General features: G+C 50.0%; 6 protein-coding genes across 6 annotated transcripts; 4 read left to right on the forward strand and 2 right to left on the reverse strand.

Annotated features, from left to right (window-relative positions):
* Positions 1 to 71: 71 nt before the first annotated feature.
* spt4 (transcription elongation factor SPT4) lies at positions 72 to 672 on the reverse strand (the record flags this gene model as incomplete). Its single annotated transcript, XM_040793463.1, has 4 exons — positions 72 to 105; positions 176 to 228; positions 338 to 535; positions 595 to 672. 4 exons carry the CDS (start codon positions 670 to 672, stop codon positions 72 to 74), a joined length of 363 nt encoding a protein of 120 aa, XP_040648318.1.
* Positions 673 to 995: 323 nt separating this feature from the next.
* Positions 996 to 2,702, forward strand: ppt1 (protein serine/threonine phosphatase PPT1; the record flags this gene model as incomplete). Its single annotated transcript, XM_040793464.1, has 5 exons — positions 996 to 1,145; positions 1,243 to 1,323; positions 1,399 to 1,834; positions 1,883 to 2,613; positions 2,667 to 2,702. The coding sequence occupies 5 exons, from the start codon at positions 996 to 998 to the stop codon at positions 2,700 to 2,702; spliced, it is 1,434 nt and encodes a 477-aa protein (XP_040648319.1).
* A 211-nt stretch (positions 2,703 to 2,913) lies between these two features.
* PGRI_057520 (damage-control phosphatase ARMT1 family protein) lies at positions 2,914 to 4,650 on the forward strand (the record flags this gene model as incomplete). The annotated part of the gene is made up of 6 exons (XM_040793465.1): positions 2,914 to 2,935; positions 2,984 to 3,054; positions 3,119 to 3,249; positions 3,314 to 3,426; positions 3,498 to 4,357; positions 4,420 to 4,650. The coding sequence occupies 6 exons, from the start codon at positions 2,914 to 2,916 to the stop codon at positions 4,648 to 4,650; spliced, it is 1,428 nt and encodes a 475-aa protein (XP_040648320.1).
* Positions 4,651 to 5,025: 375 nt separating this feature from the next.
* PGRI_057530 (uncharacterized protein) lies at positions 5,026 to 7,215 on the reverse strand (the record flags this gene model as incomplete). The annotated part of the gene is made up of 2 exons (XM_040793466.1): positions 5,026 to 7,118; positions 7,170 to 7,215. 2 exons carry the CDS (start codon positions 7,213 to 7,215, stop codon positions 5,026 to 5,028), a joined length of 2,139 nt encoding a protein of 712 aa, XP_040648321.1.
* A 571-nt stretch (positions 7,216 to 7,786) lies between these two features.
* PGRI_057540 (DUF4267 domain-containing protein) lies at positions 7,787 to 8,179 on the forward strand (the record flags this gene model as incomplete). The annotated part of the gene is made up of 1 exon (XM_040793467.1): positions 7,787 to 8,179. One exon carries the CDS (start codon positions 7,787 to 7,789, stop codon positions 8,177 to 8,179), a length of 393 nt encoding a protein of 130 aa, XP_040648322.1.
* Positions 8,180 to 8,684: 505 nt separating this feature from the next.
* cpcC (putative protein kinase (Gcn2)) lies at positions 8,685 to 13,763 on the forward strand (the record flags this gene model as incomplete). Its single annotated transcript, XM_040793468.1, has 7 exons — positions 8,685 to 8,864; positions 8,923 to 10,986; positions 11,038 to 11,367; positions 11,420 to 12,422; positions 12,478 to 12,902; positions 12,960 to 13,398; positions 13,456 to 13,763. 7 exons carry the CDS (start codon positions 8,685 to 8,687, stop codon positions 13,761 to 13,763), a joined length of 4,749 nt encoding a protein of 1,582 aa, XP_040648323.1.
* Between the last annotated feature and the right edge of the window lie 23 nt (positions 13,764 to 13,786).

Here is a 13,786-nt window from a genome sequence, read left to right on the forward strand (position 1 = left end):
GGGTATCCATAACCAAGACTGTATGGGCAGGGGTGGGCTCGTGTAGCGTTAAAGACTCGAGGATGGGTGCTTCATGCATCTTCCTCGCCAGTACTTCCGTCTCGCCTAAAACAAACAACCGTTAGTATGACGATGGAGATATCAGGGCAGTGGAATTGGTTCGAGGAACACGTACGGAACATATTTAATGCCGGAGTCCTCGAGACTGTTGATAATGTATTCCGGAAGCTGTTAATGCGACACATAGTTAGCCATTTCGTGCTCAATTAAAGGAACAAGGGAGCCCTAGGGAATTTCAAACGAGTCCCATCGCCCCAACAGTCAAGTGTGCACTTACTGTTCCCGTGACCTTGGTCGCATATGTGCCTGGCACGTAGTTATCCAACCGCTGCCAACGAGCGACCCAGCTGGCAGCCGGATCCCGAACGGCGATCAGGCCTTCAAAGACCTGTGACGTGCATTCCTGGATAGCATCATTGTTTCCACGGAGCTGGAGGGTGCTCTCGCAATTTGGACAACCTTCACGCATGAATTTCTGGAGTGATCGGAGCCGTTAGAGTCGTCCGCGGAACGGAGTTGGGGAGTAGCCCTTACATTGTGAACTTGGACGACGGAGCAGACCATACAGGCGCGGAGCATGCGCTGCTGATTTGGAGGGGCGTAGAAAGACATTTGGAGAAGATATGAAGTGAAGAGAGAAAGAAAGCTATGAATGGGAGTTAGCCGTCAAGTCTGGATGGATGCCAAGACCCGTTGCGATCGGGGAAAAAGAACATGGGAGAAGCAGGAACCAGACTCTCATCTTCTCTCACAATTTTTTTTTCTTACCACTCGTCTTTCTTTTCTTCTCTATTAGTTTACAGTGGATATAGAGGAGTTCTCTTCTTTACTGAAACTTATTCTTCTCTTCCGATATAATTGTCACCTTTTCCTCCGCACCCTGGTTTCGCACCGATAATCGCTGTCTCGTGCCCCTCGTGTTTTCTCCCGCCCAAATGGCTACCGATCAAGAAGTGGCCACTGCGCTTAAGGTGCAGGGCAATAAGGCCTTTGCTCAGCACGACTGGCCAGTCGCAGTCGACTTTTATAACCAGGCTGTGGCCAAATTTGACAAGGATCCATCCTTTTTCTGCAACCGGGCCCAGGTGTGTTCCCGACGATCTTGGTGGCACATTCTCAAGAGTCGCGTGCACGTTGGTTATGATCGGCATGGCTAATGATCTTCATTTGTTTGGGCTATAGGCTCAAATTAAGCTCGAAGCTTTCGGCTTTGCTATTGCGGACGCTACCAAGGCAATCAAATTGGATCCCAACTATGTGAAGGTTAGTCGGTATTCTTAGCAAGATGAATTTTGCCTGCAGATGGAGGACTATATGCTAAATCCATGTTTATGATAGGCTTACTGGAGACGTGCCCTCGCAAATACCGCCATCCTAAGCTACAAGGAGGCCTTGAAGGACTTCAAGGCTGTGATCAGACTCGAGCCCGGCAACCAGAATGCTCGGTTGAAGGCTGCCGAGTGTGAGAAGCTCGTGCGCCGAAGAGAGTTCGAGCGCGCCATTGAGATTGCAGACCCGCCTTCTGCTTTTGCGGATCTGGACATTGATGCTATCAAGGTTGAGGACGGTTATGACGGTGTGCGCCTTGGCGAGGAAATGTCGCAGGAGTTCATCGATGATATGATTCAACGCTTTAAGGATGGAAAGAAGATCCATCGCAAATATGTCTTCCAGATCATCAAGGCCGTGAAGGATCTAGTATACAACGAGCCTACGATGGTGGAAATTGGCGTGGAATCGGGCAAGAAGCTGACAGTCTGCGGTGATACGCACGGTATGTATTGTCTACGTTCGGCGAGTGAAGCAGCCGCTGATTGAACAGGCCAATACTTCGATTTGCTCGAGATCTTCCGACGAAACGGCGCTCCCTCCGATACTCACGCTTACCTCTTCAACGGTGACTTTGTTGACCGTGGCTCCTGGTCCTGCGAAATCGCACTGCTGCTCTATGCATACAAGTGGTTGCGTCCCAACGGCCTTTACCTTAACCGCGGTAACCACGAGACGGATGATATGAATAAGGTCTACGGCTTTGAAGGCGAGTGCAAGGCCAAATATAACGAGCGGGTCTTCAAGGTGTTCTCCGAGTCCTTCTCGGCTCTGCCGCTGGCCACCTTGATTGGTGAGAAGTACCTTGTCCTACACGGTGGTCTCTTCTCCGACGACAAAATTAAGTTGGATGATATCCGCAAGCTCAACCGTCACAACCAACGGCAGCCTGGCCAAGCGGGCCTGATGATGGAGATGCTCTGGACTGACCCGCAGACCGAGGTTGGCCGCGGCCCCAGCAAGCGTGGTGTCGGTCTTCAATTCGGCCCTGATGTGACTAAGCGCTTCTGTGAAAACAACGGCCTAGAGGCTATTATTCGTTCCCACGAAGTGCGGATGGGTGGCTATGAGGTCGAGCACGATGGTCGTTGCATCACCGTCTTCTCCGCTCCTAAGTACTGCGACTCAACTGAAAATAAGGGTGCTTATATCAACATCGGCCCCGAGCTCAAGCTTGCATATGAAGTTTTCGAGGCAGTGCCACACCCCGATATCAAGCCGATGGTATTAATGACACCCAAACATCTTAACCAAGTTCCCCTCGCTAACTGTACTAGGCCTACGCGAATAACTCTATTCTTTCGGGAATGTGATGACATATCTGTTTTTCAAGCGCGGCGTTGCCCAAGAGACTTACTTAGAATTGATGTTCTAAATGTATTTATGTGCATGAATGATGTATTTCGAGTAACTCCGAGTAGCTCTGACGTCGCCAACTGTATACTTCACACCGCTTTTGCCCCGCGCTGTCCCCTCTATTCTGCCGATTTAACTTCTTTCTGCCCTCGGTCCAAACACATCATAATGGAATTCGATCCTAAGACCCGTAAGCATTCTTGCTTGGCATTATAATATAACGGACTAACCCGAGTAGCCCAATACCTCACCTCCGACAAATCGAGCTTCGCCTCGATCTCGGCCAATGAGCGGTGGCCTGTTATCATCGTGAGCTTACAGCAGACAATCGATATCGGGGGGATGAATTGCTGAATATATGTGACCATTCTAGACCGGTGCCATTGATGATCTCCACCGCACTGTTGTAGAGGTCAATGACGACGAGAAGGCCAACGAAGGCAAGAGCATCATTGCGAACTTGGCCAAGTTGAAGTATGAGCTTCAGCATAACCGACAACTTACGTGAGACCCCTTGTCCTCGATGCTAGAACTACAGAGATTGATCTGACATGCATATTGCGGCTAGTCCCCTGGATGACGACGGACACCCAGATATCGCCTCGTATAACAAGGAGCTAGAGGAGCGCGGAAACCCTCACTGGCACGATGTGTCCTGGCTTTATTCAGAGTGTTACCTCTGTACGCACAAAGCCCAAGTTCAACAAGAAATGAGACATACCATAGCAATACTGACCAGACGATTATCATAGACCGCCGCATGGAAGCCCTCTTCGCGCTGTCCAAGCATTGGAAAGGCTATGATGTGTTCGCCCGCCAGAAGATGAATACATTCAAGTCGTCCCGTCCCGCCGTACTAGAACTCGCCGCGAGGTACCGCGAACTAGCGATAGAGGCAGAGTCAGGAAAAGCGAGAGAAAACAAGTCACCAGAGGAAATCGAGAAGGCAGAGAAGCTTCTCTTCTCGGAGATGTGCGAGATTTGCCTATGGGGCAATGCCACCGATCTGTCACTTCTGACATCTCTCACCTACGAGGATATTCAGAAACTGCAGGGATCCCAGGCACGCAAAGCATCGCAGCAGAACATCATTGTCAACGACCTCGATGCTGCTTTCGAGGCAATGCAAAAGGCGCGGAGGGAGAAGAAGGACGGCGAGCGCCGCGTTGACATCGTCCTAGACAACTCCGGGTTTGAGTTATTCGTTGACCTGATTCTCGCTGGATACTTGCTGTCTGCTGGACTGGCAACCAGTGTCGTGCTTCACCCCAAGCGGCTGCCATGGTTTGTGTCAGATGTCACGCCGAAGGATTTCTCCGATCTGCTCAACAGCATGGTCGACCCACAGGCCTTTTACACAGCAGCCGATGACTCGGGCAAGACTTACCCCCCTCTTTCCGAGAAGGAGGTTTCCGACGTGAAATTCCTCTTTGAGCAGTGGAGCCAGTTCCACCAGGATGGCAAGCTGATCCTGCGCCCACATGCTTTCTGGACTACCCAGGGTGGTTACTGGCGTATGCCCTCCGAGGCACCGGAGCTGTTCGAAGATTTGAAGGAGAGCGAGCTTGTTCTGTTCAAGGGCGACCTTAACTACCGGAAGTTGGTCAATGATGTAAGTTCGGTGTTCTTTGCTTTCCTTTGTTTTGCTTTGGGTTTCTTGCTAACCATAACCAGGCCCAATGGGATCCCACCACTCCTTTCACAGAAGCAATCGGCCCGCTAGGCCCCAAGTCCGGTATCCGTGTTTTGGCCTTCCGCACTTGCAAGGCTGATACCGTTGTCGGTCTCCCTGCTGGCGTAGACGAGAAGCTCCGTGCACTGCCTGGAGGCGGCGGCTCTGAGTCCCGCAAGTGGGCCTGGAGCGGGAAATGGGCTGTTGTGTCGCTTTCTGACGGCAAGGCCTGAGGGCACACTAGGCACGACCCACTATGTTCTGTCGCACACGGGGTTAATATGCCAATATGGAACCTTTGTAGATGAACTAGGGAGCGACAACCACAGCTAGAAGTAGATGAGTTAATACCCAATCTAGATTGTGAATAAAGGTGCGATTTGATACAGTCTACGAGCTGACCGGGACACTAGAGAAGAGTCACTAAGCAGTAATTTAACAATTGTTTCGCTCACAACGTAGATGGCAAGAATGGGATGAAAAAGAGTAACGCTTATGAACCTGAACACCATCCCACCATGCTCCAAAAGCCACACCATATTTCCAATTCAGAAAGTGAATACAAAGAGCCAAGCACAGCCCAAGATAACCAAAGACTAAACATTCTCTTATCCAGATGCTTTGGTTTTACGACTATCCTTCTGTCTGAGCCGTGACTTGGCAGCGGCAACTCGTTCAGGAGAGAGACCTTCACGCTGGAAATCGGTCAACCCGTACCGCTTGCCCACGCGTTCGCCCGCTGAAACGGTATATCCCGAATACCGGCTGCGAGACGGGAGGCCTGACATTGAATCGAGGGTAGATTTGATGTGGGTTCGTTCACGCTGTGCCTGCCGGATGCTGAGCCGAGTGTCATCCTCAGCAGGGAGGTTCAGATTTCGATAAGACCGCTGGCCTTCACCGAGGCGACGTCTTGAGTACGTGCGATTCAGCGACTTCAGGGCTGAGATATCGGGAGGCGAGGATGGGGGAATTTCATCCAACACAGCATTCTGGGCTTCGTGCCGCGGCTTTAGTAGGATTTCGTTAAGATAATGTGTCACCTCGTCGTCATCCGCGGTTATATTTCGGGCGTTTGGCCTTGTACCAAGTGTACCCGTTGTGGCACTGCGCAGAGCAGGCCGTGGATCGCGTACTTTGGAGCGTGGACTCGGGCTTGGAGGAAGCTCGATATCTTCGGTGGGTTCTTCTTCGGGTTTCTCAAGGTCTTGACCGGTAAGATCCTGGCCGGCAAAGTCAAATACTTGAACTCCCGTCAGGTCTTTGCGAGGACTTAGAAGTTGCCGCTCTGTGGAAGGAAGTGTCGGGAAGCGTTCGGTAGAACCAAGTCGCAATTTCAGAAGGTCAATCTGTTTCTGCATGTGGCGGCGCTCTGCCTCGGAAGCATTTCTCAAGTTCTCCTCCGAGGCACGGTGCTCTTGGGATACCGTTTTGAGCTTTTCTCTGTATTCTTGGATCCGCTGCTCCAGTCTGGCCTCTCTCTGCTTCAATCTTGTTTCTTTGTCCTTTCGCCGACCTTCATAGCGGGACATTTCCTGTTTTACTCGTGCTAGCGTTTGTTTCAGAGTGTTGTTCTCTTTCTCAAGTGCTTGGGCTTTCTTTTCTGAGCTCTGCGCGAGGTCCTGAAGTGTGCTCAGTTCGGACTGCTGTTGTTGCATCGCCGCAATCTTAGCATTGGCTTGTTCTAATTCCTGTTGTGTTTTGCGAAGCTCTTCGGCCGAGTCATTTGAAGGCAGTTCTTCCTTTTTCTTTTGTGTGATATTAGCCACATCGCTTACGACGTCATGTCGTTCTAAGGCGTTGCGAAGAGAGGTAACTTGCTGCTTGTATTGCAATGCAAGAGCGGTCTGTTTGGTCAAGCCTTGAACCAATTGCTCCTTATCCCCCGCCGATCCCTCCCCGACCATCGAAGAGGCAAGCCGTGATACTTGCCTTTCCATCTCGGCGACTTTTTCTTCTTCTTCCTTCAGCTTGTCGGCCAACCGCATAGCTTCTGTATCCTTCTTGCGAGCATAGGATTTGGCAATCGACCGGTATTGGATCAATTTCTTGATCTCTCGATTGGTCCTCACACGGTAATTGTCGAATTCGGTTTTCCAGTACTTCCCAGACTCCGAGTGCGGGTCCTCCAGATTGATGGTAACGTCTTCATTTTCGAGGGTATCCTTAGACCCAGAAACTATGACGGATTTCGCTTCTCCTGTGTGCTCATCAGACTTGGCCGGTTCGGAGTTCTTGGACGCGTTATCGCGTGCATTCATGAGTGTTTGGGTGAGTTTGCTCCTCGGCTTGCCACTTCCATCTGAAGACCCGGACATCCACTGGGTACTGAGGGTTCCGGAAGGATTTGGCGGAGTCTTGGCTGGCTTACTGGCCGAGCCAGGCCGTTTCCCCTCATTGTCGATGACACTCTCACCAAAGGATACCGTCTTACGACGCAACGAGGTTCCAGGTGTAACAAGTATGCTTTTCGTGGGGGACCCCGAGGGGTTGTAAGTCGCGTCTGGTTTCACGTCGGTGTTGATCTCTGTTGGCGCTAAGTTGATTGTATCGCTCTTGCTTCGTTGGTGACCGGACTGTTTCTGGGACGCGTCGTTTTCATCTTCCTCTGCTCCTGGAGTACCAAATATAGCACTCTTGAAGGCACGTATCGCAAAGACATGGCCTGGAGTCTCAGGGGGTTCTAGCAGCTTGGAGTCATCTGTAGCATCATGTTAGACCGAGAGCTTCAAAGGTCAAATGTAACACATACCTGTAGCCTGTGCATTTTGCTCGTTCCCCTTGATCCAGTCCAGCATTTTGGCCAGGGAAGAAACCTTGAAATTCTTTGAGACCAAATTGGAGTTCAATGTTTATGGTCCGCGCGGTCGGAAAAAGCAGAAGCGCCGATCACTTTATCGATAAGCTCTCATGTTTCAGCTTCACCTTTTGTTTACACTTGGCTTGGCACCTTGTTTCGGAACTTTTTGAAATTGGGAATCTTGGGGGCTTTCTATGTTCATTTCTTTTTTATTTGCCCTGGAAGATACTGAACTTGGTTTCCAGGAGGTCCCTGTTGATTTCGTGTACTCCACACGTATACGGAGCACGAACGACATAACCCCGAACCCCGTGCATACTCCGTACTTGGCATATCAATCCCGTCCACAACCGCTATTGCAGCCTAATTCAATTCTTACGATTTCGAGCAATCTCAGGGGACACCTTATAAATCTTTCTTCCAACCCCCGGTGAGAACTCTAGTAATTGCTTTTCCCATATCTTCAAACACAACGGAATACGGAGTACACCGTGGTTCCTCACAGCGCTTATCAAGCCACTACAGCTACAACGCAAACATCAAACATAATACTGGCTTGGCAAAACAAGATGCCTCTTTCCAATTCGCTTGCCCTCCGCTTGGTAGCTAGCGCCTTTGCAACCATATTTATCGGATTCGGTGTCAACGCTATCCTACGTCCAGACCATGCTCTCACTTTCTTCGAGTTCCAACCACCTACCTCTGTGGTAGACAAGCAGATGGTAGACAGTCTAATGGCAGTCTATGGAGTCCGGGACATCTTCATGGGGATTGCCATATATGTGGCTTCGTATTTCGGCACCCGTTCAACCCTGGGCTGGATCCTGCTTGCTGCTAGTAGCGTTGCATTTGCAGATGGAATTGTTTGCTGGACTCATGGTCAGGGACAGTGGAATCACTGGGGATACGCACCAATGATTGCTGTGGCTGGCAGCATGTTGCTCGGTGCCTTCGATATGTGATGGTCACAGCTGGAACAAAGAGACCACGAGCAGAAATGATCGACTATTGCGGTGACAATAATTGCCACCCTTGTCGGTATATGCCAGCTCACCTCATGATATCTGGGTCCACTATTGGGCAGGGACAATGGTGCTTTTGGCTTGATGATATACTCAATTCCAAGTTCGATACTCCGTAGGCACATGGATATATTCGCGAAGGACTTTCAAAGTGAGCACAACATTCAATCAAGAGATGCAATTAAATCAAAGTACAATATAATTAATAAATTCATAAATCCACAAGTTAAACTAATGGGGACGTCATTTATACTAAGCACCTCCACTCTATAAATGGAAGGGCGTATGATCTGACCGCCTGTTTATTCTAGCCTCAGAGGGGGGAAGAAAAAAAAGACAGCCCAATTCTTTTTCCACCTCCCATAACCCTTTCATATTTTATTTACCCCCCATGTCGTACGACGCTCAGGGTCGCATGTAGGGCGAGCTCTCGCCACGCCCCGCGATGTCTCCCAAACAGAGGAAGAAGCCCTCCCGCCAAAAAAAGCAAACCTCCGAATCCCCCGTGACGTCCCCTATATTTACAACCAATTACCGAGAAATCCACCAGACAGAGGTGGAAGCTCTGCGTTCAATCTACGGCGATGACTTTGAAGAAGTAGAAAATAGGCGGTCGGCCTGGCAGGTGGGTGCACTCTTAGGGCTGTTTGGGCTACTCGTGGTCACTAATCCGTGCACTCTAGCAATCCTCCGATGTAACATTTAAGCTTCATTTACGATCCTCCTCAAATCCAGACATACTCCTCATTTTGTTGGTCGAACTGCCAGCTACATATCCTAAAACAATACCCAATCTCTCACCGGGAAACCTCGACGGCTTTCGCGATGGAGCGCGTTCCCGAATACAAGAAATTCTACGCAACAAACCAAAGTCTCTGCTCGGAAGTGAGATGATATACGAGCTGGCGGTATCCATCCAAGATGTTCTGGAAGACGTTGCTCAAGCACAGGCACAGGACAAAGACCTACCCAGCCTCGAAGAGGAGCGCATGGAGCAAGAGGCGGCTGCTCTTCAACGCGCAGACCTAGAAAAACAAGAAGAAATTCGGAAACAAAAGGCTGCAGCTGTTGAGGAAGAGCGTGCATTACAAGAGATGCTTCAAGACAAGATGCGACAGCGGAACAAAGCTCGCATTTTGAGACGGAAGAGTCGAACTGGTGGCGCAGATATGAGTTATGTTGATGACCTTGTGGAAAATACACCTGGCGCCATCTGCTTTGACCCCCCGTTAGCCGTCAATGACACCGATGAGCAGCCGCTGGTTTTCCGAGCCGTTCATGGCAAGACTCTGCTGCAAAGCAAACAGTGCAAAAAGACCTTCACCGTCAGGCCTGTTGTGTCTGAGAGCAGATGCCACGTACCTATGCTTGTTCTAAAGGAGCTTTGCCTCGGCGAGAAGGATTCTGAAGGATTGGCATTCCGCGAGCAGATGCGCACCAGCGAGGATAAGTTAGAGGGCATCAAGCGATTGCGACACCCCAATCTTGTTGAATTTGTGGGGTTCAAAATCAATCGCCCAATTGGCCAATTGGATTCACCTGATAATTCTTGGACCGTCTTCGCGCTTTTGGAGCATGCAAACAAGGGTTCCCTTTCTGAGCTCCTGGATATAGTGGGGACCGTAGCTGTTGATATGCTTCGTGGCTGGATGATCCAGTTACTCGAGGCTTTGGAGTTCTATCACCGCAGCGGTTTTGTGCATGGGAACATTCATTGTGGCCGAGTCTTTCTGTTTAGGACTCCTTCTGGCGAAACCATTGTTAAACTCCAGTCTAGCATCGAAGAAGCTTTACCCTACTCCCCCTGTGGAAAGCCCTCTTTCGCGGCGTCAAAGTCACCACTGTGGCTACCCCCAGAGCTGACGGAGGACAGTTCCCCCCCTTCCATGAAGACCGATGTCTGGGATCTTGGAATTGTGCTGCTTCAGATGGGCTTTGGAAAGGATGTTCTCCTTAGATACACCTCCGCCAATCAGTTGATGGTGTCTATGGGGCTCTCGCCTCCCCTGCAGGATTTGCTTTGTGAATTCTTCCGCCCAGATCCCAGAAAGCGTCCAACTGCTTTCCAGCTCCAACCGTCTGAGTTCTTCCGCGTGGATGCGCCGCTGAAGACGCGAGAAAGAGCATCGGGATCTGTGTCCATGCAGAGACGGCCACGGCTAGACTCTTTTGGAGCCATGCCGGCTTTCTCAAGATACCACCAAGACTTCGACGAGACAGGCCAGCTAGGCCGTGGTGGATTTGGACAGGTAGTCAAAGCCCGGAACAAGCTCGATGGTCGGTTGTATGCAATAAAGAAGATCTCCCAGACATCGGCCGCGGCGCTGAAAGACACGCTTTCTGAAACCATGTTGCTTTCTCGTCTGAACCATTCCTACGTTGTCCGCTACTACACTGCTTGGCTTGAAGAGGACTTCAATCACATTGACGAAGAGGCTATGTCCTCCACCGAAGGTGATCCGTTTGCTAGCCATGATCACCACGGGTTCAGTACAGGAGGCCTTGATTTCATCAGCTCCAGCGGGTATCCAAAGATAGAGTTTGCCGCATCAGACAGCGATGATGAAAACGAAGGAACGTTATCCGACCCTGCTCACCCACGGACGCCAGATAGGAACGGGGTAAATGATGCTAGCGTTGATTCTGGATACACAGAGGAAGTTGAGCTCAGCCGACCGAGATCTGGCTCTTATTCCAGGCCCATTCTAACCACACTCTACATCCAGATGGAGTACTGTGAGAAGCATGTAAGTGTTTTAGTATCGACCTGCTCCTTGTCTTTAACTAATATTGCTCAGACCTTGCGCGATCTGATAAGGGATGATTTGTGCGATGATAACGAGCGTGTATGGCGCCTCTTTCGGCAAATTCTCGACGGCTTGAGCCATATCCATAGTCACGGAATCATACACCGTGATTTGAAGCCTGACAATATTTTCATTGATGTTGCAAATAATCCCCGCATTGGTGACTTTGGTCTTGCAACAAGTGGTCAATTCACCACAGCCGTGCGTTCGTCCGCAGCCGCCGACTTTGAAGGGGACTTTACCCGCAGTTTGGGCACGACCTACTATGTGGCACCAGAGATGAAGTCGGTTGTTTCGGGGCATTACAATGAGAAGGTGGATGTGAGTAGTGAACATACCACCAGTACAACAAGCATATGCTTACGCATTCTAGATGTTTTCGCTCGGTGTCATTTTCTTTGAGATGTGTCATCCATTGCCGACTGGCATGGAACGGGATCAGACTCTTCGAGCAATCCGAGAAAAGAACCATACTCTTCCGCCCACTTTCCAGCAATCCGATAAGTTACTCCAAGGCGAGATCATTGAATCTCTTCTGAGCCATAACCCGAACGAACGCCCCACAGCCTCCGAGCTTTTATCCAGTGGCAAGATACCTCTTCAGGTTGAGGAAGAGACATTTAGACGAGCTATTGTGCATCTGCTCTCAGATCCGAATTCACCCGACTACAAAAAGATTCTATCGGCCATCTTTTCTCAATCGCCTAAGAAATTCGAAGATATTGCTTGGGATATAGACTCACATGCAGTACCGGCAGCCAACGAGCTACTTGTCCAGGGCCTGGTCAAGAAGAAGCTAACCTCAATATTTCGAAGACATGGTGCTGTTGAGTCAACAAGACAAATGCTTTTCCCCCGATCCCAGCATTACAACAGCGGTGCAGTACGCGTACTGGATGCATCTGGCAATCTTTTACAGTTGCCATATGATCTCACACTCCCAAACGCACGAGCAATTCCAAGACAAGATCACTCACTGGAGAAGACATTTGCATTCGGCACAGTCTACAGAGAATCAACTCATGGCGGCGAACCACGAACTCACCGCGAAGTTGACTTTGATATTGTATCCTATAATACCCTGGATTTAGCCTTGAAAGAGGCAGAGGTGATCAAGGTTCTGGATGAAATCATTGAAGAATTCCCGCCTTTGCGGTCTACTCCAATGTGCTTCCTTGTAAACCACTCCGATCTACTCCAACTTATCATGGAATTCTGTCGCATTACGCCTATCCAAATTCCAAAGGCCAAAGAGGTTCTCAGTAAACTGAATGTTGGAAAATATAGCATGCAAAAGATTCGAAGTGAACTCCGGGCTCCGGGGATTGGTGTTGCTTCAACCTCATTGGATGACCTTGCCCGTTTCGATTTCAGAGGTATTTAGGCTTACTTCCTAACATCGTGGACAATACGCTAATGAATATGATGCAGACTCGTTGAAGGAAACACAACGCAGGCTGCAGAACATCATGGAAGGAACTGAATACGCAGAGCGGATTGCACCAATATTCGCTCGCTTGAACGTGCTCATGACCTATCTGCAGAGTTTTGGCGTGAAGCGAAAAATCTACATAAACCCGCTCAGCAGTGTTCAAGACAAGTTCTACCGAGGTAGCATTCTGTTCCAATGTATTTTTGACAGCAAACGACGTGATGTGTTTGCTGCAGGTGGCAGATATGATCGGTTGATTCAGGAATTCTCACCCAATGTCCTATCAAACCGACCACAAGCGCATGCCGTGGGTTTCAACCTCGGCTCGGATCGACTGCGGTCATCGATGATCGATTACCTAAAGGCCAAGGCTCCATCAAAGGATCCCGAGACAGGTGCTGAGTTGTATTGGGGTGCCCGTCGAGTAAGTAACTTCTCATCTCAACTCGTTCGATGTAGTTTTTGCTGACCTTCAACAAAGTGTGATGTACTTGTTGCCAGCTTTGACCCGACCGTCCTCCGCACAACAGGAGTTAAACTCATCGAAGAACTTTGGTCAAACAACATAAGCGCGGAGCTTGCAGTCGATGCCTCGTCCCTTGAAGAGCTTCTAGCAAAATACAAAGACTCCAATCATCGGTGGATTGTGATCGCTAAGCAAGATAGCAAGGAACGTGGATTCAAAGTGCGGAACCTGATGCGCAAGGAAGAATTCGATATCCGCGCTGCTGAACTTGTGCTATGGCTTCGGTCAGAAGTGCAGGCGCGTAACCCTCGCGAGGGAACTGCTGATCCCCGCCAATCCCGTCAATTGAGCCAGCAGGAGGCTTTTGCGTTCCAGGAGCGAGCAAATGATGTGCGCATCCTAGTTCCCCAGCATCGAAGCAAGAAAACGAACCGAAGAAACATTGTTGAGTCAGGTATGTTTATGTTTCAAGTGCTCAATTCAGTCCGATATACTGATATACTGTTTCTAGCTCTACTGTCCTCCCGGGAAGTAGCTGAAAACGCCCGCAACGGCCCCGTCGCCGCCATCGATACCCGCGACGAAGTCCTCGACGCTATTCGGAACACGCGTCTATCTGACGCAGAGAGCTGGCGCAGTGTGATCCAGAACGCACCGCTGACAGAGCGGAAGTACCTCAGTCAAGTGCACGAGCTACTCACTGATTTGGCTATGGAGAGTCGTACAAACGATGCCACAGAAAGCTACACGAATGCCTTTATCTACAACTACCGTACAGGCTCCTGCGTGTACTACGACCTGGGACCTAGCGAGAAATGAATTTACGACTGGTTGATTTCATG

Source organism: Penicillium griseofulvum (genome assembly GCF_001561935.1).
Source record: "Penicillium griseofulvum strain PG3 chromosome Unknown contig_95, whole genome shotgun sequence".
NCBI lineage: Eukaryota > Fungi > Ascomycota > Eurotiomycetes > Eurotiales > Aspergillaceae > Penicillium > Penicillium griseofulvum.